This window comes from Oryza glaberrima, chromosome 9, assembly GCF_000147395.1.
Source record: "Oryza glaberrima chromosome 9, OglaRS2, whole genome shotgun sequence".
NCBI lineage: Eukaryota > Viridiplantae > Streptophyta > Magnoliopsida > Poales > Poaceae > Oryza > Oryza glaberrima.
In genome coordinates this window covers 18734510-18759925 of record NC_068334.1, presented here as the reverse complement: position 1 = coordinate 18759925, position 25416 = coordinate 18734510, and the positions used below count along the sequence as shown (strand labels likewise).

Sequence of the window (25416 nt, the reverse complement as noted above, 5' to 3'; positions counted from 1 at the left end):
AGGCCCAGACCCGACTGGGCGGGCCCTAAATGGCTTTGCTTTGCGTTAGGCAGCAGGCTGTAACTGGGCGGGCCCTAAGTGGGCCCGTTTATAGGGCCCAACCGTCAGCAAAACACAAACAAGAAAACGTCCCTCCAGATATTTCTTTTAAAAGAAATTATGAACGTGTTAGGAACTGAACACGAGATTTTAGAGTTGAAACCACATATCCCTTGCCACTATACTGTCAAATGCATCTCGTAAAACACAAACACCAAACGTAAGCGCAACTTGGTCTTCGGTCAAGTGGCGGGCACAGATCTCGAGGCAGTAGTAGTCCTAGGCCGTGTTTAGGTTCAAAATTTTTTTCGTCAAACTTTTAACTTTTCCGTCACATCAAATGTTTGGATAAATGTATGGAGCATTAAATGTGGAGAAAAAAACCAATTGCACAGTTTGCATGTAAATTGCGAGACGAATCTTTTAAGCCCAATTACATCATGATTTGACAATGTAATATGATGCTACAGTAAATATTTGCTAATGACGGATTAATTAGGTTTAATAAATTCATCTCGCAGTTTACAGACGAAACCTGCAATTTATTTTGTTGTTAGTCTACGTTTAATAACTTCAAATGTGTGTTCGTATACTTAAAAAAAATTTTGGCACACAAACTAAACACAGCCTAGAATGGTTGCGCTATTCTAGAATGAACATGTCCATTGATGCTTACATGCTACTATCTCAATTCTATTAGTGAAAATGGAGGGCCTTTGCCCTTTGCTTAAAAAAAATGGGTGGATGGTTTGGTGTTGTTTTTCTTTTCCATTTTTTTCTTTGAGGAAAACAATACTTGACATGTGGGATCAGAAAAAAAACCATAGGATTGATTTCTCCAATTCCTGATTTGGCGTGGAAGAATTCAGCGCCCAAACTTGTTTTTAGCTCTGGCTGGTTAAGCTTTGCAGAAATTGCTCCTTACTGCTTCCTCTGATTTATATTATAATTAATCGCTTTGATTCTTTTTTTTAAAAAAATTACAATATTTATAGAAAAACACAATAATATTTTCAAATAAACATATTACCAAAATTTATTTAATATTACGAAACTAATTTGATATTATAGATAATTGCTAACTTTTTAAAAACTTGCCAAAGCTAAAGAAGTTTAACTTAAAAAAAAGTCAAAACGACTTATAATAGGATACAGTGAAGGTGGGAAGGGTTCACATTATTGACGAAACATGGATTGAATTTTTCAAAAATCGAGTTTATCGGTGGGTACCGATAAAAAACAGTATCGGTCGAATATTTCAGCCTTTTTTGAATTTGCATGCGTGACACTATGATCTTTGACTGTCTATATGATTCTTTGCACCTATCCTGGTCATTTGCAGATTATATATGTTACTTTTTTTTATACCAAATGCTCTAGATACAATCTACTTGATTTCATGCACAAATTGAGGCAAAATCTAACAAAGTTTGTCCAAAACTTTTTTATCTTCAATAAAATTCCGAGATTTCCGATAATCCTGTTTATCGGTGCCCCCAATATTTTTTCATATCGATAATTCAAACCCAAACCTTATAATTTCTGTACTAGCTTAATTTTATCAGCACGTAGAGGAGTAATTTGTGAATATCAAGACAACCTATTGCTAATATGTACTATAACTTTTTGTTTCGAAGAATTAATTGCTAAATAAAATGGAGCATGGATCATTGATCATAATCGAAAACCTCCCCAAGAAGAGGAAGAAGTAATGATTATACTCCTACAAAAGACTGACTTGTAAAGTTGTAATGCAGTATAGTATACTCCAGTACTTCCTCCGTTTCACAATGTAAGTCATTCTAGCATTTCACACATGCATATTAATGTTAATGAATCTAAATAGATATATATGTCTAGATTCATTAATATCAATATGAATGTGGGAAATGCTAAAATGACTTACATTATAAAACAGAGGGAGTAATGACTAAAACGAACCCTACTCGGCTACTCCTCTTTCTGAAAGGCGTCGACGAGATTGTAGACGACGGTGGCGGCGAGGAGGATTCCAGTGCCGGAGCCAATGGCGCCGGTCATGTCGGCGAGGATGGTGAGAGCTCCGACGCAGAGGCCGCCGAGCGCGGCGGCTGTCGAGATGTAGCGGCTGAGGTGCGAGCGGAGAGCAGCGTCGCGCTCGCGCGCCCCGTGCAAGGCGAGGCACTGCGCCGAGAGCTGCCTCGCGACGTCCTGAGCCGACGACCTGGACACCTCCACCCAAGCCCCGGAGAAGAGCGCGCACGACGCGAGGAGCGACGCGGCGTAGGTGGCGGCGTGGGATAGCCCCGCCGGCGGCATGACGTAGTAGGCGACGCCGCCGACCGGGACGGGGACGGCGGCGTAACCGGTCTTCTTCCAGGTGCCGAGCATGCTGCCGGCGAACCGGCTGTAGTGGAGAAGCTGCGACACCGTGTAGAGGCTGGAGACGGCGGCGGAGTGCAGCACAACTGGCATGGTGGAGGTGTAGAGCAGCTTGATCGGGAGGACGAGCTGCCGTCCCCGTGCGTCCCTGGACCGCAGCGGCAGCATCACGCGGAAGCCCTCGAGGAAGACGGTGGCGAGGAGGACGACGCAGGTGGCCAGCAGGCCCATCACGTTCGGGAGGTGGCGGCGAACATGGCCGGTCGGAGGACGGCGTGGTGGATGGCGGCGAGGGCGATCCCCTCGAACTCCGGGCCCGCCCGCTCGGTGTCGACGGTCAGGGGGCTGAACACCTGCCACACCACCTTCTCGCAGGTGTTGGTGGCTGCGAGCAGGGAGATGGCAGACGCCCCGTGCAGGCCGTAGCCCTTGTCGAGGAGGTCGTCCAGATGTTAGAGTATATGGTAGTTAGAGTCATATTAGGATAGGATTGATTTGTGTGTACTCCTTCCATATCTGTAATCCTTTCTTATCTCCTCCCCATGTACTCTTATATATACCAGCCTACCAGCCCCATGAGACTCAACACAGTGTGTCCAATATTCGCAGTATCCTCTCTCTATACTATCCAACATGGTATCAGAGCGGGCGACCTAGGACCGCCACTCACCACTTCCGCTGCCGTCCTAGGACCGCCGCTCACCACTTCCGCTGCCGTCGCCCCCGGGAGACGATCTCGCTCCTGGGGGCGGCCACCGTTTTTCATTTTTTTTCATCGTCTTGTTCCACTGCTGCGAGGGATTGATCTCGATCACCTCCGGTGGACGTTTTGTTCGTCGTTGTTCCATCGTGCTGGAGAGATCAATCTCTAGCGTTCTGCGTTGTCGTTTGTCGGCCTAGGAGAGATCAATCTCCTCAGGCGTTTTCTTCATCTTCGTGTCATACTAGCAGCAACAGCAAGCCGTCTGCTCACTTCGGTGCCGGGTTTCTTTGCCGCAGCCGCCGGGATGGGCCCCTCGCCCTGCATCTCCTCCGTCGCCATCGGCATCGTCAACTACCCCGCCGCCGTCCCCGACCTCCACTACGCCGCCAGCCACCGTCGACGCCGCCTCCGCCGGCCCCACCGCGCGTCGTCTACACGCCGCCGCCGCCGCCGACGTCGACGTGCGGAGCTCGCCCTTGGCGCCTTCGACCTCCACCTCCGACGTGCCGCCATCGACTACTCCACTCCCTCCACGGCCGCCGCCCCCGCCGAGGACCCTCCACCACGCGCCACCGTCTCCGTGCCACCCCTCCGCCTAGAGCACGTCACCGCCGTCGGGATCCGGAGGCTGCCAGCTCGCCGGACCTCCTCCGTGCGCAGCCCTCCCTGCCTCCGTTCTCCCGTTCGCCGGCCCTGCCGCTGCGGGGGGACTCGTCCCGACGGCACCCCCAACTCCGACGATGTTGGTGTCGGGTCGCCGCCGCCCAGGAACCCTCCAGATCCACTCGGTCGCGGCCTTGTTCTCCCCGCTCCGCCACGGCGCACTGCCAGCGAGGCCGACGGAGCTTCGCCTCCTGCTGTCTGCCAGGGCGCCAGCTTGGGCGCCCTCCACTCGTCGACCTGCGCTCGGGAGGCTCGGCTCTGCTTCTGCTCTGTTTCTCTCTCCTCGTTTGGAGATGAGGACTGAGTTGAGGACCAAGCTGGGCTGTGAGGTTATCCATTGGTGGACCGTGTGGTGATTGGGCCTACTAGGCTGCTGCTGCTACCGTGTTGCTTGCCTGCTACTTGTACCCTTTGCGTTTTTTTTCCCAACAGAGTTTGGGTTTGCGTTGCCCATAGCCTCATCGACATCTCCGCGTCTCTGACATCGGCATTGACTCCGGCTTCAACTTTGTCGTCTTTCCCCGCGCATCTTCGTCTTGATCACCCGTTCAAGCGCCCGGCTACAATGACTTCTACAACCGATCGTCACCGAGCACGCGTCTACGCCATCAAGCTTTGTGTTGCCGCTGCGTCGCCCTCTCGGGCTGCAATGTCGCCGCCTGTGGTCCATCTCCACTGGTTGTTGGAACGCTGAGAGGCGCCCTTCTCAGCGTGGCCTCATCACCGGTGGACTTTTCGCCGCTTTCGTCGTCTTCCTCGCCGTTCACGCATCGACAACCTCGTCGTTCGCACTGGTCATCGTCAGTCACTTGGGTCTTCTTCCTCTACTTTGAGCACCGCCGCTGCGTCTTCCAGTTGCCACCGTTGCCGCTCTAGGCCGGTGGTCCAGCTACCTCTACATGGCTGCCGACGTCGCCGTCTAGGCTGTTCGTCCCGCTACTTCCCCTTCTTCTTCGTCCAACATGGTTCATCGCCAGCGTCGCCGTATCTTCCTCGACTACACTTCGCTCTTCTCCGACAATTGTGTGCTGCTCCGGCAATTCTCCCTCTACACCGTTCTCGCACTGCGACCGTCTCGGAGGCCTTCTCTGCTAGTCTCCTCCGACATTGGCGTATGATTCATGGTGGTCTCCTGTCTCGTCCGCGCGGTATTGGCAACACCGGCGCGCGCGTTCGTCCCGAGTTGTCCCGGGTCTGGCAAACCCTGTGTGACGTCTCATCCTTCACGGTTCGACTACATCGGCTCTTCGGCATCATCTTCCTCAACGACTGTCGCGATTGTGTCACCGTCTTCGTCTCCAGCGCGTCCTCGTGCACCATTGGTCCACGACGCCCTCCTGTGTGTCCACGACCACTCTACGGCGCCCCATGCGCACCTTGCGGCTCGGCTACCTCGACATCAAACTTCCCGACTTCGGCTACATCGACCACGGCTACTCTACGCACGGCTTCATCGACCACGGCTCCCTCGCACCCTTCACTTTGGCTACGTCGACAACGGCACAAAGGGCTATCATCCGTATTGAGCACTCTTGCCGGTTTTTTCTCCAGTCTAAGTGTCCGCGCTGCTCACGCTTGGACTGCGGGGAGATGATAGAGTATATGGTAGTTAGAGTCATATTAGGATAGGATTGATTTGTGTGGACTCCTTCCATATCTGTAATCCTTCTTTATCTCCTCCCCATGTACTTCTATATATACCAGCCTCCTGAGGCTCAATACAATGTGTCTAATATTCGCAGTATCCTCTCTCTCTATACTATCCAACACAGGAAGATGACGGCGACGTTGGCCCCGACTGGGCGACGATGAGCACGCCGTTGAGCGCGCCGTAAACGCCGAGCATGACGTGCGCGGCGGCGCCCCCGAGCGCGAGCGCCACGCCAAGCGCCTTTCGCGCTGCGTCCGCCAATTCGCGGTCCTCGCGGACGCTGGCGTCGACGGCGAGCAAGCAACCCGGAGCCGGTAACTTTTCTGTACCCGGCTAGCTCGTCAAGTCGTCATCCTTTGAGCTCTCTCGCTTTGTCTGCCGTTTTGATCAACTTGTTTTGTTTTCTTTCCCTCCCGTCTTTGAATATCTGCTCATCTTACCTTTGACGCTGCTTCGTTTTACGTGCTAGGAAGTGAGGGTTCCTGAACACAGCATTAGAAGTTCGAGGAAGCACAAATTTTTAATTTGCGGTATCAAGCTTCATTCAAGAAACAATTTGTTTGATCTTGTCCTTTAGCATCTCTCTCCAATTGATGTCATCTGCAACTGGTGGCTCAATATTTATGATCGGAAGCACACAAGTTTTGATCTACACACAAAATTACCGATATTTTTCCTTTATAAACCCTGGTTTCATGAATTATCGCTTTAGCAATTACAATTGATATCTGTCACTAACTATTATCTCTCTCATGTTCACTGAATATCCAGTATTAACTCCTCCCTTTAGGCCGTGTTTAGTTGCAAATTTTTTCTTCAACCTTCCAACTTTTCCATCACATCAAAACTTTCCTACACACATAAACTGTTGAAAATATGGTCATAAATCGACATATTTTAATCCAAAATGTTAAGACAATAATCATGGCATAAACAGCGTAGGGTGATCTAGTGACAACATGTAACATAACCAGTAGCATACTAAATGCATCATGCGCATCATGAATATCAGGAACAAGAACATAGCAGTAACGCAGTAGCATGCTAAAGGCATCATGAATATCAGGAACAAGAAAATAGCAGTAACGCAGTAGCATGCTAAAGGCATCATGAATAACAGGAACAGGAACATAGCAGTAAAGCGCTAACAACAGAAACAGGAGAAGGATATACCCCGAGAATGGCCCTCCGCTGGATTGTGAGGCAGAATTGCCTCCGTTGATGTTGTTGTTCGCGGCACCGGCTCCAGCTCCTAGCGCACCACCTCCGGCGGCTCCAGCTCCAGGCGCGCCATCTCCTCCAGCAGCAGCAGCAGCGCCGGCTCCAGGCATGGTGGGCGAGGACGAGCAGTCGTGCGGGAAGCACTCCCCAAAAACCTGATCACCCGCCTACCCGGTGCAGATCTCAGGCGAAGGTGTGGTTCCGGAGGCCCTGCTCCTTCCAATCTCTCGTGCGTGCAAGCGATCAGAAGCGAGGAGGCGAGAACAGCACAGGCGCAGAGGAGGAGGAACTAACACCCGGGAAAGAAGCAAGCGGATCGTTCTGATCGGACTCGCAGCCTCCTTATCTATCAGGAGAGAGGCAGTCGTGGGAACGTGGGATCGTGGACACGCTGTTGCGGAGGCAGTCCTGGGAACGTGGGTTCGTGGTTGCAAAAGAGTAGCGACGTGACGCACGCACGCCCGCCCGCTACGCCTCGCCTCGCCCACGGCCTCGGCCCGGCCCGGCGCGCGCGCGCGCGCGTGGGGTCTTCCGACCCCCTACCTCAACCAGTCAACAGTGAGTCTCCAATAACTCCCTATTTAGGTTGAGATATTCCTCGCTTAAATCCTGAGGTGGTATTATTATCCTTAACACTTATTATGGGCCTTTGAGATTTAATAGGATAAATTGGGCCTAGCCCAATTATTCTAACAATCCCCATCAAATTTCAAGGCTCATAAGAAATGTTCTCAAGGTTGTGCCTGTTCGATATACCAGGGTTTTGGTGGAGACTGTTAAGTTGAACTTCCACCTAGGAAATGAGCTACATCAGACCACAACTGAACAATGGACTATGCCTTGAATTGTCAGTTTTGTGTGATCAGGTTTCACTCAGACCCTTGACTGGTACTGGGCTGCCGTTCGCATCCTCTCTGTTTGGAGCATATAAGTCAAACTCCAGGCCTTTCATGAGTATCTAGAGATCGCCCAAATCTCATAGACTGTGACTAGTAGTCGAACTCATATAGGTGTGTTCCTTCCGAGATGTTCTGCAGGTCAACATCTCTGCTTGGAAAAGCCACTCGAATCACATTAAGGCATGAGCCATCCTACCATGCAGGAAAGAAGAGAAGTACATCATGAAAATAAGCCTTTTTCAAGGGTCTCTTCTCTCAGTCACACAATAGTTTGTTTCGCCATCCAAATTCATGGGATCTCCGATCACAATGGACAGGTTTCCACTATTGTGCAACCTTTGGTGGGTATCAAGCCCATTTCCCTCGATGCACTGTCTATCACATTACGTGGTAGCCCCTTGGTAAACTGATCTACCAGATTTCTAGCCGTTTGGATATAGTCCAATGCTATCACTCTGGAGTTTTTCTGCTTTCTGACAGATTTCAGTCTTCTCTTGATATGCCTAGATGACTTCATGTTGTCCTTTGAACTGTTCACTTTAATAATCACTGTTTGATTATCACAGTTCATTAGGATAGCTGGCACTGGTTTTTCAACTACCGGCAAATCCATCAGGAGTTCACGAAGCCACTCGGCCTCAACTGTCGCAGTATCTAGTGCTGTAAGTTCTGCTTCCATTGTTGACCTCGTTAAGATGGTCTGCTTGCAAGACTTCCAGGAAACAGCGCTACCTCCAAGTGTGAACACATATCCACTTGTGGCTTTTATCTCATCAGCATCAGATATCCAGTTTGAGTCACTATACCCTTCTAGTACTTTTGGATACCCGGTATAGTGAATTCCATAGCTCATAGTGCCCTTTAGATAGCGCATTACTCTTTCCAGAGCCTGCCAATGATCATCTGCCGGATTTGAGACAAACCGGCTCAGCTTGCTTACAGCAAATGAGATGTCAGGCCTTGTTGCACTAGCCAAGTACATCAATGAACCAATGATTTGAGAGTATCTCAGTTGATCCCTTGCTATTCTTCGGTTTTTCCTTAATAGCACGCTGGGATCATAAGGAGTAGGAGCTGGCTTGCAGTCACTATATCCAAAGCGACTCAAAACCTTATCCACATAGTGGGATTGCACAAGTGTAATCCCACCCTCATCTTCTCTTTGTAGTTTGATGTTAAGTAACATCAAGCCTCTCCCAAATCCTTCATTTCAAAACTCTTGGACAGATAGTCCTTGACCTCCTCAATCACATTGAGGCTGGTCCCAAAGATCAATATGTCATCGACATATAAGCACAAGATCACTCCTTCTCCCCCACCATAGCGATAGTACACACATTTGTCAGCTTCGTTCACGACAAAGCCTGCAGATGTAAGCGTGGTGTCAAACTTCTCATGCCATTGCTTAGGTGCTTGCTTGAAGCCATACAAGGATTTCAACAGTTTACACACCATTCCCTCTTGACCTTCTAGTACATACCCGTCTGGTTGATCCATATAGATCTCCTCCTCTAGCTCTCCGTTTAGGAAAGCTGTCTTAACGTCCATCTGATGGACGAGAAGACCATGAGAGGCTGCCAGAGCAAGTAGTACTCGAATCGTGGTCAAGCGAGCAACTGGTGAGTATGTGTCAAAGAAATCCTCGCCTTCCTTTTGGGTATAACCCTTGGCCACAAGCCTTGCCTTGTACTTTTCAATTGTACCATCAGGCCTAAGCTTTTTCTTGAAAACCCATTTGCATCCTACGGGCTTGCACCCATATGGACGCTCAACGACTTCCCAAGTACCATTAGACATAATCGAGTCCATCTCACTGCGTACTGCTTCCTTCCAGTAATCAGCGTCAGGAGATGAATATGCCTCTTCTATGGTTCTTGGAGTGTCATCCACGAGGTATACAATGTAGTCATCTCCAAAGGATTTTGCAACCCTTTGTCTCTTACTCTTACGAGTATCTACAATATTGTCCTCCTCAGGATTTTCCTCAGGCATTTGATCATTGTGTTCTATCGGTGCAAAGTGCTCATGGGGCATGACAGTTTCTTGACTAGAGGTGCTAGGTGTATGTTTCATGGGAAATTCATTCTCAAAGAATGTAGCATCTCTGGACTCAATAATTGTACCAACATGCATGTCGGGTACTCTAGAGTTTACTATTAAGAATCTATAACCCACACTGTGAATAGCATAACCAAGGAACACACAATCAACAGTATTTGGTCCAAGTTTCCGCTTTTTGGCTATAGGTACATTTACCTTGGCCAAACAGCCCCATGTTCGTAGGTATGAGAGATTTAATTTCTTCCTTTCCCATTCCTCGAACGGTGTTACTTCCTTATGCTTCATTGGAATTTTATTCAGGACATGACACGCAGTCAAAACTGCCTCACCCCACCATTCCTTGGAAAGCCCCGTAGTGTCTAACATGGCATTCACCATCTCAATTAGAGTACGGTTCTTTCTTTCGGCCACCCCATTTGATTGGGGTGAATAGGGAGGCGTCCTCTCATGAATAATTCCAAACTCTTCGCAAAAGGATGCAAACTCATTGGAAAAAATACTCCCCACCTCTATCAGACCTCAACCGTTTGATTTTCCTTTCAAGTTGGTTTTCTACCTCAGCTTTATAGGTCTTAAAGTAATGCAATGCTTCATCCTTTGTTTTTAATAGATACACATAACAAAATCTAGTGCAATCATCTATCAGTGTCATGAAATATTTATTTCCTCCTTTAGTCAACACGCCGTTCATTTCGCACAAATCGGAATGAACAAGTTCTAGAGGTGCCAAATTCCTCGCCTCATATGCCTTATGAGGCTTGCGAGGTTGTTTCGATTGAACACAAGTATGGCACTTGGAACCTTTGACCAAAGTGAATTTTGGAATTAAACTCATGTTAGCTAAGCGCGTCATACAACCGAAATTCACATGACAGAGTCGCGAATGCCACACATTAGACTCATCATTCTCGCTAATATGGTTCACAACATTATGATTATTACACATGTCATTCAAAGAAAAGCGGAACAAGCCTCCGCTGTCATAACCTTTTCCAACAAAAGTCTCATATTTAGATACGACACATTTATTGGACTCAAACACAAGTCTAAAACCTTCTCTACACAATAGAGAGCCGCTAACAAGATTCTTCTTTATTGAAGGGACATGCTGCACGTTCTTCAGCTGCACGGTCTTTTCCGAAGTAAACTTCAGATCGACCGTACCAACACCATGAACAGCCACAAGCGACCCGTTTCCCATCAACAAGGAGGAACCTCTCCCGACCTGATAAGAAGAAAACAGAGAAATGTCAGCACATACATGAATATTAGCACCAGTATCCACCCACCAATCAGGTGAGTGGAAAACAGAGAGAACTGTAGGTAATATTTTACCGTACCCCGATGTTCCTCCGCCCTCGCTAATGACCATGTTGGCAGACTTCCTGTCTTTGCGCTCAGGACAGTCCTTGGCCCAATGCCCAGACTTGCCACACACAAAGTAGTCTCCCTTTGCCTTTCCCTTGCCTTTCTTCTTAAAGTTGGTTGCAGCCTTGGGTTTGACATTAGGCTTGACTTTCTTGTTGTTGTGGGATGCATGAGAGTTCTTCTTCTGTACCATATTGGCACTAGAACCTCCCTCGACCTTTTTGCCCCGGACGTCCTTTGCCATCGCCTTCTCCTCAACACCCATAGAGCCAATGAGATCAGAAACACTGAACTCTTGTCTCCTGTGCTTTAGAGAAGTGGCAAAGTCCGACCAAGAAGGTGGCAATTTGGCAATAATGCCACTCGCCACAAACTTGTCCGGCAACTCACAGTTGTTGTTCTCAAGTTCCTTAGCCAGCATCTGAATCTCATGAGCTTGTTCTACTACAGAACGATCATCGACCATCTTGTAGTCATAGAACTGCTCCATGATATACAGCTCACTGCCGGCGTCAGAAACTCCGAACTTGGCCTCAAGTGCATCCCACATGTCCTTCCCGAAAGGCATGTGCATATACACGTCCACTATGTTGTCAGCGAGTACACTGATCAATGCTCCACGGAACAGGCAATCCGAAGCCTCGAACTTAGCCTCTTCCTCAGGAGAAAGAGGTGGTTCACTTCGTTTGCCCCGTGAAACATAGAAGCACTGCATCGCTGTCAACCACAATAGTGCACGTGCTTTCCATCTCTTATAGTTAGAACCATCAAAAGCATGTGGTTTTAGTGCAGCAGCAAAGCCAACTACCGAAAATGACCTATCAGGTTTTTGGATTGTTGGAAATATGGTCATAAATCGGCATATTTTAATCCAAAATGTTAAGACAATAATCATGGCATAAACAGTGTAGGGTGATCTAGTGACAACATTTAACATAACCAGTAGCATACTAAATGCATCATGTGCATCATGAATATCAGGAACAAGAACATAGCAGTAACGCAGTAGCATGCTAAAGGTATCATGAATATCAGGAACAGGAACATAGCAGTAAAGCGCTAACAACAGGAACAAGAGAAGGATATACCCCGAGAATGGCCCTCCGCTGGATTGTGAGACAGAATTGCCTCCGTTGATGTTGGTGTTCGCGGCACCGGCTCCAGCTCCTGGCGCACCACCTCCGGCGGCTCCAGCTCCAGACAGAATGGCCCTCTGCTGGATTGTGAGGCAGAATTGCCTCCGTTGATGTTGTTGTTCGCGGCACCGGCTCCAGCTCCTGGCGCACCACCTCCGGCGGCTCCAGCTCTAGGCGCGCCATCTCCTCCAGCAGCAGCAGCAGCGCCGGCTCCAGGCATGGTGGGCGAGGACGAGCAGTCGTGCATCTCTCGTGCGCGCAAGCGATCAGAAGCGAGGAGGCGAGAACAGCACAGGCGCGGAGGAGGAGGAACTAACACCTGCTCGTGCATCTCTCGTGCGCGCAAGCGATCAGAAGCGAGGAGGCGAGAACAGCACAGGCGCGGAGGAGGAGGAACTAACACCCGGGAAAGAAGCAAGCGGATCGTTCTGATCAGACTCGCGGCCTCGCGGAGGAGGAACTAACACCCGGGAAAGAAGCAAGCGGATCGTTCTAATCGGACTCGCGGCCTCCTTATCTATCAGGAGAGAGGCAGTCGTGCATCTCTCGTGCGCGCAAGCGATTAGAAGCGAGGAGACGAGAACAGCACAGGGCAGTCATGGGAACGTAGGATCGTGGACGCGCTGTTGCGGAGGCAGTCGTGGGAACAGTCGTGGGAACGTAGGATCATGGACGCGCTGTTGCGGAGGCAGTCGTGGGAACGTGGGTTCGTGGTTGCAAAAGAGTAGCGACGTGACGTACGCCCGCCACGCCTCGCCCTCGGCCCGGCGCGCGCACTCGCGTGGGGCCTTCCAACCCCCACCTCAACCAGTCAACAGGAAGCCTCCAATAACTCCCTATTTAGGTTGAGATATTCCTCGCTTAAATCCTGAGGTGGTATTATTATCCTTAACACTTATTATGGGCCTTTGAGATTTAATAGGATAAATTGGGCCTAGCCCAATTATTCTAACATAAACTTCCAACTTTTCCGTCACATCGTTCCAATTTCAACCAAACTTTTAATTTTGTTGTGAACTATAAACACACCCTAACAGTCGATATGTAGTGCTAATTTTAGTCGCAACAGGTCCTACAGCTTTCTCATTGAACACTAGCCAGGGGAATGGAATCTTGGCTTCTTTTCCATTGACTTGAACACTTGGAAACAACTATTTTCCACTTTTAGATTTGGCATTTAACTATTTATCATCCATATCTCAATGACATGTGGGTCCACATGTATTTATGGCATGTGAGTCCAGTGGTAAATAGTTAATTGCCACATCTAGAAGTGGCGAATAGTTAAATATACCAGGACGAAAGAATGAGGTAAAAACTAACAACCAGGGATGAGAAAGCATATTATCCCAATAGTATAGTTGAGCCAACTGCAGAATTAAACTAGTGGCCAACCATTAACCAATAGATCACAGATTGCTATTTTTGATAATGCCACACTGTGTTGGATTCCCTATTGACAACGGTAAGCAGTAGTTCTGGCATGGAAAAATAATTGGCACTCCATCGGTACAAGTAGATAGAGGTCGGCATGGATGTCTGACTCCGATCAGTCAATCGAATCCAACAAAAGCACACGGACTCGTGCAAACGCCCAAATTATCATGGGTCTCACAGCACCAAACGTTGTAATAAATTTGTCCGAGAGTTAAACCGCAGATGCAGCATTTGTAAATCTACATATTGAATTCTAGACAAAAGTTACACCTTCAACGGTGGTTATTCCTCTACTCTCACCGCTCATTCCCTATTTCCACTGCCTCATGTTCAGCACCGTCCACCCCTCACTCAAGTCATATCGATATATAGGTCATCCATGTAATCCACTAAGTTGGGGAAAAGGAATGAGTCATCCAGTTCCATGTCATGATCTGCAGTATGCTTCTGATCAAAGCGTCCCTCTGCAGTAGATCCTGTCATGAAGCATTTCTCGCACAGATCTAAACCTGGTGCCTCACACTCCTTGCATGAGTATCTTCTCCCTTGGATTGGGAAGACCTGCAAAACAAACAAACAAACAGATCTATCCATTCAAACAGGCTGCTTTTAGATATAATTTAGATGGTAAGCTTTATTGAGACAAGGATCATGAACATCTGCCTCCTCAATAAATGCATTTAACAGCTGGTGCATATCTAGCCAAACCATAATAACTAAGTTTGGAATAAGAACGTACCCCGCAACCATCACAGCCCACCCCAACGTGGGTATGCAATATCTCTGAAGGTTTCCCTTTGCGAGTGCCTTCCTTCCTGCTTGGAACACCTGAACTTTTCTCTTGCCTTGAGTTATACAGTTCTTCGAAGCGATGTTTCAGAAAGTTCTTCAGATTTGAGCATACTGTAGGTTCAGCGGGATGTGGAGCTCCACAAAATTGGCATTCAAGTTCCTCTCCACCCACAGATGTTAAACATGGCATGCAGTAAACTGTTCATAAAACAATGTCAATTTTCCAACAGAAAAGAAGTAATAACATAGTTCTGCAATATTTTATCCTAAATTCGAGCTTACCATGGCCACAATTCAGGACCGATGGGTCAAACAAAAGTTCCTGGCAAATGAGACAAGCCACATCTTCCGATCTGATCCCGTCAACTACAAAAAACAGTGAGAATGAAGGAGATGGTCAGGCAAGAAACAACGAGAACTAGAGGATACCCCACACAGTAAATAAGGAAGGGGAAGTGGACACTGAAATAGCAGGCCTCTAAAGGAAACTTTTGCACTTGGCAGCCGGCAAAGTTCTTAACCCAAAATAGTTCGTGTTCAGCAGATCACATGGGAATTAAAGCAATAGAGGACACAAGTTGGAAGCAATAGCATATAGTACAAAAATGGGGAAATAGTAGGGTACGTGCGGGAGACGAGCGCCCCTGGTGCTCAACAGGTCAATGCAAATATTGCGAGAGAAGAACGTGCTAAGGCACAAGGTAGGGGGAAAGAGTAATTGTACAGTATGCACATGATGGTATAGTTACTCTTTACCCCTGGTTCTTGTTCAGCTGGATGAACTTATACAATGCATCATGTAAGCTAGTTGCTGTCCAGCTAGATGAAATTGTAATGCATCATGTCAGCTAGTTGCTAAGGCGTAGAATGTCCTAATAATTCATAAATGTAGACGACTTTAAAGGTTGAATACTCACCTTCATCTGCATTTCCCTTACCAGGGTGCAGGATTGAAATCACGCAACCAATAAGATTGCAGGTCCTCGAGAGATGGTCCATACGAGTTTTGCAAACAGGACAATCTGTTCCCTCAACGAGGGAACTCGACATGTAATGCGCCAGGCATAAACGGCAGAATATATGCCCACAAGCTGCTGCAGCACAAAACACATGGTAACTGAGATTGTGCAACAAAATTGCAGCTAGATTAGCAGTTTAGCACCTCATACACGTGACCACACGATTGGAGATAACGCCCCTGCATAACAAAAGGAATCCAATTTGAGTGTTCGAATCCCCCCAACATGTATGATCGATGCAGAATATAACAACCAAACTTACATGCATATTACACAGAAAAACCAACGTTATTCGTCGTCGTCGTCCTCCTCCTCCTCCTCCTCCCCCACCTCCTCCTCCTCCTCCTCTTCCCCCACCTCCTCCTCCTCCTCCCCTCCTCCAGGAATGGGACGGTCAAGGGGGGCGGGGTTCTCCTCCCTGCCCGCCATGACGCCGCCGGCGACAATGGCGGCCTCCGCTCGCTCAGGCGCGACGGGGTCTTCCTCCCTCCCTGCCATGATCCTCCCGCAGCAGCCGGCGACGGGCTCACCTCCGCTTCTCCGGCGATGGGGGCTTTGCTTGGGGTGGGGGAGGAGGCGGCGCTTGGAGTTGGAGGCGTGAGGACTGAGGAGGAGAGACGGGAGGAGGACATGTGGGTCCCCATTGCAGAAGCCACTTGGGCCGGCCCATTCCATTCTGCGCCTGGGCCGAACCACTAGTTTTGTTCGCGTTGGATTGTCAAGCCCAAGCTCCAGTTTGATGCACAGGAGTTTCCATCACTTTATAAATATTTGCCACTTTTTTAACTTTTAAGATGTGGCAATTAAGGATTTGCCACTCGTAGTCTATAACATGTGTACTCTCGTTTGCCTATGACATGTGGACCCTCATTTATCTATAATATGTGAGTCCAACGACAAATTCTTAAGTGTCATAAGAGTCGCAGATAGTTAATTTATCTTGCTGCGAAGTGCCTTGTCCTGGTTTGAAGAAGTGACTCCTAAAATGGTTGCATTATTATTGTTATTACTCCCTCTGTTTTAGGTTATAAGATGTTAAACTAAGTTTGACTAACTCTATAAAAAAATAGTAATATTTACAACACCAACATAGTTTCATTAAATCTATAATTGAATAAATTTTTATAATATATTAGTCTTGGGTTAAAAATATTACTACTTTTTTCTACAAAATTAGTCAAACTTAGAGTAGTTTGACTTTGACCAAAGTCAAAACATCTTATAACTTGAAACAGAGGGAGTATTATTTTTGAAACAGAAGAGCATTAATGGACCATGGGCAAATCACACAACAAATAGTGTCATCCCTCCATTATGTGTGATCTCCACACCAGCATACAGCAATTACCAAACAGAAAGAAGGAGACGAGCTAGTACAGTTTTTAACTAGACGTAAAGAACAACTAAAACTACTTGATCCCATGATCTTCCCATTCTTTGTTCTTCCAGCCACAAAAACCTGTCTCTTCCTCTGCTTCAGTTCCTCCAGTCGATTCCCTGTTTCCTTCCTTTGCTGATTTGTCTCACACCTCCAGCCGTCTTCTATCAAAGTTCCAGCCATACTTGGAATTATATAATCTCTTTTGCAACCTGCTTTAGCAAGTCGAAGTGTCGAACCCACATTGTAGACTTCTTTGGCCTTCCACCGACCTCTGCAAAATTGACCAGGATGAAATCCAGTGACACATATAGTATATCAATTCTATTGGATGTGAGATCATCTTATGCTCAAAACATGCTTTATTTCTAACTTCCCATATTGCCCACAGTGTGGCTGCAATCCCCACTGCAACTAGTTGTTTCTTCTTTTTGTCAAATTCATTTAACCAAGCTTCCAACAAGTGTTGAATGCTATTGATCTTTTCAAGTCCAAAAGCACTTGCAATCACATTGCAAGCAAATCTAGCCAGTGGACAAGACACAAACAAGTGATCTACTGTTTCATTTGCTGAGCGAAACTGGCATACAATAATACAAAAATGGTTGCATTATTGTATGCTGATTGCTGAACTAGCTGCTGTACTTCTACTCGAGAGATCAGAGATGTCCCCTAAGGCAAGAACAAACGAAAATACTCATGCCCACACCATACCACTTGTAATGTTTTACTCAAGCCCACTCCATACCACTTGTACAATGCTTCGATCTCTCTATGATATTTGGCTGTTACCTTGTCCCTCCTTATTTTCAAAGTGGATGTTAGCAAACCATTATCCACCTGAATACAAAAAAAAAAAAGTACTGTCAAACTTGATAGCAAGAAAAGCTATATAATTACTAGGTGAAAACTTACCGTAAATGATTCGTCAACAATTAGAATAGGGCTGATTTGGAAGGAGCAACCCATCATCCTGGCATTTATATATTAACAAAACATTCAACATGGCTCTAATTAAATCAACATATATAAACTACACACCCTTCCTCTCCGACTACGACATGCCGCCATACCTAAAACCCTGTATAGGTATGGGAGACTGGGAGTACGAGACTCGTAACTCGTAAGGTTTTTAATTCGCACATATCAACAACAAATTACACAGTCCTACTCTGTCCTTCAATGTTTAAAAAATCATGTCTCAGGTGATAGATTTAACTCCAATGTGATTGTGAGTTGTGACCCATCGTAAAATCAGCAAAAGTTCTCTAGACTATTAGGCTAGAGAAATCAGAGCTCATAAGAAACAGGAGAGAAATAGTTCTCAGCTCATTACATACAAAGTTCCAAAACTTATCCTTTGGCTTCCCATCAAGAATAGGCTTTCTTTTAGCCATTGCTAGAACTTCATCATTGCTACAACTATGATGCTTACAATAAGCAAGTGTTATCTGTGACCTGCAGCATTATGTCTTTACCAAGATATATAATCTGATGTGCATTTCTACCCAAAAATGTGTTCACCTTGACCCAAACAACTGTTTACAGCTCAATTTAATTTATAGTTAAAACTTGGCATCAGTAAACTGGAAAAAATGATCCTTGTAATATCCCTTCATCACTTGAGGTCCTCTGACTTTCACAACCCCCTTTGAACCATCTGCGAGAACCTCACTATTCTCTATGCTCACTACCTTGATTTCCGTGTGCTTTACTGGGTACCAACTGTGCCAAGAACCTGCAATGTGGCATGAACTACATATCTTAGTATTATCATAAGCTATACATAGAAAATAGTATGAATGATGAGAAGTAATGCAAATATGCCAGGAATACAATAGGGACTCCCTTCTTTATGCATTCCACAGGCCATGTATGCTTCCAGATACAAGTCTACTAGTGTAGTAAGATCAAATGTTTGATGATGAGTAAATCTACCAAGGAGAGGATGTTAATAATATCAATGTTCATTGTTGAAGGAAAATGGCCTCTCAGAAGAATTTGTTTCCATTTATGGTGAGTAAATTTGCAAGGACAGACTATGAATGATATATGAATTCATTGTTTAAGGACGAAATTGCCACTGAGAAGAATATGCTTTAAAATACATAAAATTGTGACCTTTTTTTCCCGTTTCTATGGAAGCACACCATGTATCAAAGAACAAAATACTAATGAAGGCATGAATATTTAACAAAGAACTTTATTAAATGATATACATCTAACTCAAAAAATTGTCCACATGCATTGGAAGACTTCCACCACCGCTAATACCAGACAGCAAGTTACCACAGAACCCAGAGTTTATATTTGTAATCAACATTAAGGAAACTCCCTTCACACTAAGTACTTACACAAGGATTATCAATGTCACACAGAAACAGGTGCATGGGGATAAGTAAAAGTACCTTTGGAATCCCAATTGCAGAATGGATTTTCTTGAATACTAACTTCTTTGCCAGATTATGCAAAGACTACAGAAGTGCAGCAACAATTCTTGCCAATAGCCAATTGACCATATGCACAATAAATGATGGTTTGATGGGATTGCTCAATAGGACTATTCCCTTTCCAATGGAAGAGAAGGAGATAATTAGAAGAAAGTTGGATCTTAGTGGTAAAGAATCATGCTACACCTACAAGTAGAATTCATGGGATAGAAATTTCTGGATCATAAGGTCATCATATATGAGACAGATTATGCAAACGTATCTTGATAAGTGCAAGAGCAGCCAATTTTCGAGCATTTGAACTGGAAGATATGTGTCTCTGAATTGAGACTTACAAAGTGGAGAAGAAACATCAGAAAATGGATAAAGGAGCAATCATTAAACATTACCAGTTTGCAAGAAAATGCCAGCATCAAGGACAAAAAAGAATGTTGCCTACACTGATTGGGTGCTTCCTATAAAATTAGTTAGAGCTTATGCCATTGAACAGAAACAATAGACGGATAAAATATAGATTATGCATCTTGCGTGGTGCCACATTGAGGATACTAGTGAACTGAAGTAAATGTTACATCTCTGATACAATTTCATGTATAATACAATATGGAAGCAGTTCATCGTAATAGAAGAACTAACCTGTAGAGAGTCTCATAGACCAGTGGTACTGATACAGTGTATTGAGGTTGGTACCGTTGCAAAACTTCCTATCAATAGAGTAGAAGTCAAAACACCTGAACAACATCAGCATCTTCATAAGAAATAGAAAATAGTGACCAGAAAGGAGAATACTGTAAAGGGAAGGAACCCTATCATATCAAGTATGACACTTGGGTTTCCCTAAAGTAGATTAGAAGGTCTGGACCTGATGATTGTTACATTTGCTTATAATATATCAAACTCAACTTTGCAGCGTTCAGTAAGCTGCTAAAGAATAGTACAGCATTAGGTCATGTAATTGGTCGCAATAAATCCTTAATGACATCATAAGACCCTTGATGGTACTAACTATGACGATGCCTGAAATGTTACCTTCAGATACTTGACAGTCATGTAAGCATGTTGAATTCCATAAGCTAAGATGAAGTACTTGATAACACGTTCATACACATGCCATGGTGGAAGCATGCTTAGGAAACTATCACCAGGTACTGCTAATACTATCCCAGAAAGTTTTCATCTACAAACATAACTGCATAGAACTTAATTTGGATAGAAGAGGAACAGGGGTTCTGATGTTCACATGACAAGAAATCACATCAAGAAAAGTACAGTTTATATTTCAATATTACTTTCAGGTAAAAGAAGTGAATGTTACTGCTCTTTCGACCAGATGCAAGAGATTTCAGCAGATAAGCATCACTCCTTTTGGTGTTCCACTGGTATATAATAGTGTGGCAACTGGCAACATCACCTGAGTAAATGTTTCAAAGACAACCTGCTGACCTACAGGGGAAAAAAATAAAACAGATTATGATTATATAGCACATAGTTATGACAAGACACCATCAAAGGAACAAATAAAAGGTTCAAGTTGAATGTTTGAGTGTTGAACATGCAACGTAGCCAAAATTGCAGTTGCAAAGCATAATAGCACTATCACATGAAATGTCATTATCATTGTAAAAGAGAAAAAAATCCACAAGAATTAAATTATTGAGCAAGAGTTTTAGTCCCAAGAAACAAATTAGAAGCACAAGCGCTCATCTTTAAAAATAGCAGTCCCAAGAGACAGCGCTTGGGAGGAGGAGGCAGGTGCAATTAGCTCAGACCGCAAGAAACATAACTAAACAATCAAGCAAACCTTCAGACAGAATTTTGCAGAATAAGGATTAAGGAGTATATTTGCAATATTGTTATGCTGGCAGATCTATTAACTGTTTTGTAGTACTGGATGTCTATCTCAGTAAATTAAACCAATAAGTTTCTGTTATTCAATGCCAGAAATGAAGAAAATTACCAACAAGTAAAGGAGACTGCTGTCTGCTGGTGAGTAAAACCCCCAATTCATAACCTATACACTAGTGCACTAGAAGAGTACAATGAAAGATATGCAGATGAAATGTGGAAAGTAACTGCTGCATTTGTTTAAGAGTGGTATTCAACTGAGTCATAAATTTAGTGTGGCACCCCACCGGCAGTGGCGACCAAAGATTCAGTAAGAACTGATGGACCTATGAAATCCGGACCAGGATGTAATCAAGTTTCCATTTTCAGTTTGTTTGAAAGAACGGAACTGGAAAGAAAAATAAACATACTGTGCAGTTGCCTTGTGCAGTGAATACATTACCTTAATCCCAACCATTTGCACCCAATCGACATCAATATAAGTCGCTCAAGACATGCAAAGCAACAAAAGGAAAAAACAATCCACTCCTACTACCAGCAGAAGCGGCTTGTTCTAAGTAAAAAAATTTCTTTGCACTCATATGGTATCAGACCCTTTTCATCCCTCTTCGCTTGGTTTTCACATTCAAGTTCTGAATGACCAATAGTGCCACAGGAGCTAAAACGAACATGATGGAAATATCAAACATCCAAGAATTACACACAATTACATAAAAGTGAACAGCAGAGCACACCATGCTGGAGCCAAGAAGTGCAGATTGAGCTTTTCGGGTTTACAGTTTGCGGTCAGCAGACCTCCTTGTAGTGCTTATCCTGGCATCTGCCAGTCCCAGTTACAAGGAAGCCATAATATCATTGGCAAAAGTGCATAAATAGACTAACCATAGGATGGCGTCTTCTAACACACAAGATTCCAGTGATGCTAGTATGCTACTTGTTGACTGGCAGAGTCCAAAATGAGCAGAAAGGTAGTTAGGCAAAGGCATTTTACAAAGTACTCCCCAACTCCCCAAGGTTAAACGGGGGTCATTGAACAGGATCAAGGAGAAAGTCATTGCAAAAGAGACAAATGACTAATGCTATGTTATACTAACAGGTATTCCATCTGTGAAAATGCACTTGGCAGTGATGTTTCTGTCTGCATCCTTGAACTACACTCTAAATAAGAGGTGCATACTCTATCTGAAAGGATTATTTATTTATATTTTTAGCCTTAATTGAGTACAGTAATATAAAGAAGCCAAACTTACTCGAAACGCCACTTCTCCGGTTCTCCTCCATCCAACCAAAACAGGTAAAATCGAATCATAGATTCAGTGCGGCACCCAAGTCACCGTACTTGCAAATGCAAAAGCCATGGTGTTCTGAAGTACTCCTAGTTACCAAAATCTACTCTGCAAAATCCACTACACCAGAATCCCATACCTCTGCACCCGAAATCCTCGCGACGGCCACCACGTCATGACCATCTACACCGCCGCCGCCGCCTCCGTCTCGGGTCGCGGGGCGGTGGAGGTGCGGCGTGGCATGACGGCGGCGGAAGGCGGAGAGGGAAGACGGCGGCGGCGGCGGCGGCGAAGGCGGCGGCACACGGGGGTGGGGGCGGAGGCTGGGGTGGGAGTGGGCTAAATGGGCCGGGGGCCCAACAACAACAACAACAAGGCTCCCTCCAACCGAGCCCAGCGCCCGAGCTGCCAAATATAAGTCGGCGCCTTTCTTCTACAACGGCCAACCCGCGCTCCCTCCTTCCCTCTCCTCTCCTCTCCTCTCCTACTGCGCTCTGCTGCTTCTTGTTCCGCCATTGCCACGAGATCGAGCTCTTCTTGCTCCCCACCACGCGCCCTCGATCGCTTGAGCCCTCCCCGCCGGCGCCTCCACGATGGGTGACGACCACGACGACGGCCGCGCCTTCCCCTGCTCGCCCGAGACCACCCCACGTCGAGGCCGCCCGCGACCGCCACCGCCACCGCCACCGCGTCCGACCTTCGCCGCCGCCTCCGCTCGCCGGGGGTGTCATTCTTCCCAGGTTCGCCTCCGCGCCGACGACTCGATTCATTTCTTCCCGATACGCCTTCGCGGCTCGCCCTCCGGATCAAGAATCAAGATCGTTCAAAGAACACAAAGAAAGATCACCTAACTCTTCCTCCCTGACTTCTTCAGACCGTCCCCGTCGAGGCCGCCGCCACCGCCGCCGCCGCCCAGCGGGAGGAGTCGATTCCTTCCAGGTACGCCTCTGCCCCCACGGCTCCAGAGCCCCGCAGCGGCGAGACCGCGGTTCGCCCATTGTTCAACTTCAACATTGCCCTTACCCGAAGCCTTCTTCCCCTTCTTCTTCCATGGACGACGACGACGTAGGCCTCCGGGACGCGATCTTTTCCTGCGCCGAGACACACAGCTCCGGATGCAGCCTGGCCGAGCGCGATCCGTGTACCCTGCACTCGCCCGCCGCCGCCGCCGCCGCCGCTCAGCGATGGTTCGATGGCATTATCTTCTTCCGCTAGCCATCCTGCTGTGTCTCCCCATTCCATCTGGTAACTCCGATTCTTTTACAGTTGAAAATTCTTAAATCACACTGATCTTTGTGAATTTGTGATTTGTTAATTTCAAAGATCATATATGAGGAAAAAAGTTACAAGATAGATTTAGGAAATTTCTTTAGTTCCTTCAGCACCAGATTTCTTAGCAGCGAAGAAGGATAATTCTTGTCCCCTCTTTTTATTTTTTGTTCTGTGATCTTTGGTTAAATGTTTGTTGCGTTTTGCAGAACTTGTGGTTCGTTTGTTAGAATCAAGTGCATTTTCCTTATCAATAATAGAATAATAGAATTCTGAAATCTAGCTCAATTATTTCCCAATACTCGAAGTCTGTAGTGTCAATGCCAAACATTACATGCAAGTAATTTAATCTTGCTTTTTTGTCTAGCACATAGTATCTATATATATGTTTCAGAAATTAATGTGTTAGTAGATATTAATGTTTCTCATTTGTTAATGTAATTTATGGTGTATATAAAACTATCTAGATCTTTGAACATTGTCTTCGCAATCACATCTTGTACATTTGTCTGTCGGCTTCCACCGAGTGCACTGATCAAGCGTGTACTTGCAGAGACTTATACGTTCCTTGGGGGAGTCCCCGAGGCCGCTAGAGAGCTAGAGGCGCATGGTCGCTTCAATCAGCTCGTCACGCAGATGCAGGTGGATATTGCTGCACGCGACGCCGCCGGATTCGTAGAGGTGGATCACGGCGCCGGCGCCGGATCTGGTATACTCAGATGGGCCGTCGGCAGCGTATTCGCCGTGTTCTGGGTGGCCCTTATCATCGGCCTCGTTGGGGGTAAGTGTTAATTCTCTGCAAATTCTAAGCCGAAATGAATGTTGTTTGCACATGCAATGCTTTTTGAGTGTTTGCATGCTAAAATGTTCTGTGTTACATTATCAGGTGAGAAGGATCCAGTTCCAGCCGTACGAGCAGTGACTCGGTCTCCGCATGATATTACCCATCTGGGCCTATATATCTGGTGGCGCTCCTCGCCTGCATCGTACTGGTGTATGTCTGTTGGAGAGCAGCACTCCGTCAGTTGGAATACTGACCCCGCTAGATGATTTTTCAGGACTTATTACCGTGCTGGTCTGCTGGACGAGTATGGTCTATCAGTAGCTGTTATTAGGACCTGACTAATGTTGGGGATTACGCTGGATCAATATGGTCTATCAGTAGCTGTTATTAGGACCTGACTCTGTTGGGGATTTTACACTGGATGATTTTTCAGGACTTATTACCGTGTTGGATCAGTATGGTCTATCAGTACCTGTTATTAGGACCTGACTCTGTTGGGGATTTTTTCAGGACCTTTTATTAGGATCTGACTCTGTTGGGGATTTCCATTGGTTTATCAGTAGCTGTTGGGGATTTTTTCAGGACCTTGACTTCATTAGTTCCAAATTTCCAACATTGTTGCCCGTGTTTACAATTCCGAGATGGCCTTCTGTTTCGGGCTCTGGCGGAATGACGATTTTCACAAAATTTGGTGGAAAACCGGTAGATTTCGAACAAATTTCATAAACCCGCGAAAACAAATTTCCTGAGTTTACCGATAAACTCACGAAAACCGGTCGGCTTTGGCAAAATTCCAAGCGAAATCATTGAAATTTCAATCGGTAACTAGAAAAGGAGGTAAACTGATTTTTTTTCCTTTTTTAATTCGTTACTTTTCTTTTCTACTGTAAATTTCAGTAAATATACGGAATACATCAATTTTTTCGAAAATTTATATCCCAATAGGTTATATGAATATCATATTGTTTATAAGATTTTTTTTGATTTTTTCCTTTTTTTATCAATTCAAATTTGAATTTGGATTAAACTCATCGAACGGCTTCTACTTTCGAGC

At 45.9% G+C, this 25416-nt stretch overlaps 3 protein-coding genes across 16 annotated transcripts; 1 reads left to right on the top strand and 2 right to left on the bottom strand.

Moving 5' to 3' along the window:
- Positions 1-1857: 1857 nt before the first annotated feature.
- Positions 1858-3608, bottom strand: LOC127785174 (uncharacterized). The gene has a single exon (XM_052312594.1). It carries the CDS (start codon positions 2629-2631, stop codon positions 1990-1992), a length of 642 nt encoding a protein of 213 aa, XP_052168554.1. The 5' UTR covers positions 2632-3608; the 3' UTR covers positions 1858-1989.
- A 9938-nt stretch (positions 3609-13546) lies between these two features.
- On the bottom strand, positions 13547-22676 carry LOC127785198 (uncharacterized). 14 transcript variants are annotated; one of them, XM_052312625.1, is made up of 12 exons: positions 22449-22676; positions 19815-20621; positions 18301-18466; positions 17644-17701; positions 17521-17568; positions 17118-17308; positions 16880-17002; positions 15379-15422; positions 15249-15320; positions 14614-14697; positions 14279-14529; positions 13547-14100 (listed from the first exon to the last, which is right to left on the bottom strand). In XM_052312625.1, the coding sequence occupies exons 2-12, from the start codon at positions 19930-19932 to the stop codon at positions 13891-13893; spliced, it is 1365 nt and encodes a 454-aa protein (XP_052168585.1). In that variant the 5' UTR covers positions 19933-20621; positions 22449-22676; the 3' UTR covers positions 13547-13890. The 14 variants fall into 14 exon arrangements, 1 of the variants encoding a protein (XP_052168585.1); XR_008019683.1 differs by lacking the exons at positions 13547-14100; positions 14279-14529; positions 14614-14697; positions 15249-15320; positions 15379-15422 and adding exons at positions 19137-19295; positions 22274-22361 and having other exon boundaries at positions 16597-18466; positions 19815-19882; positions 20590-20621; positions 22449-22674; XR_008019679.1 differs by lacking the exons at positions 13547-14100; positions 14279-14529; positions 14614-14697; positions 15249-15320; positions 15379-15422 and adding an exon at positions 19137-19295 and having other exon boundaries at positions 16598-17568; positions 18069-18466; positions 22449-22670.
- A 226-nt stretch (positions 22677-22902) lies between these two features.
- LOC127783822 (uncharacterized) lies at positions 22903-24628 on the top strand. Its single transcript, XM_052310976.1, has 5 exons — positions 22903-23049; positions 23184-23248; positions 23379-23554; positions 24132-24359; positions 24465-24628. Exons 1-5 carry the CDS (start codon positions 22903-22905, stop codon positions 24626-24628), a joined length of 780 nt encoding a protein of 259 aa, XP_052166936.1.
- Positions 24629-25416: the final 788 nt, after the last annotated feature.

What these genes read in the sequence shown, in the direction of transcription:
- LOC127783822 (XM_052310976.1), top strand. Translation starts at nt 22,903, where the DNA reads ATGGGTGACGACCACGACGACGGCCGCGCCTTCCCCTGCTCGCCCGAG. An exon ending in GGGGGTGTCATTCTTCCCAG is followed by an intron (nt 23,050 to 23,183) that starts GTTCGCCTCCGC and finishes TGACTTCTTCAG; the next exon opens with ACCGTCCCCGTCGAGGCCGC. An exon ending in GTGTCTCCCCATTCCATCTG is followed by an intron (nt 23,555 to 24,131) that starts GTAACTCCGATT and finishes GTGTACTTGCAG; the next exon opens with AGACTTATACGTTCCTTGGG.
- LOC127785198 (XM_052312625.1), bottom strand. Translation starts at nt 19,932, where the DNA reads ATGAAGATGCTGATGTTGTTCAGGTGTTTTGACTTCTACTCTATTGAT. An exon ending in TTGTTGACGAATCATTTACG is followed by an intron (nt 17,569 to 17,643) that starts GTAAGTTTTCAC and finishes TTTTGTATTCAG; the next exon opens with GTGGATAATGGTTTGCTAAC. An exon ending in TGAAAATAAGGAGGGACAAG is followed by an intron (nt 17,309 to 17,520) that starts GTAACAGCCAAA and finishes ATTGTATGCCAG; the next exon opens with TTTCGCTCAGCAAATGAAAC.
- LOC127785174 (XM_052312594.1), bottom strand. Translation starts at nt 2,631, where the DNA reads ATGGGCCTGCTGGCCACCTGCGTCGTCCTCCTCGCCACCGTCTTCCTC.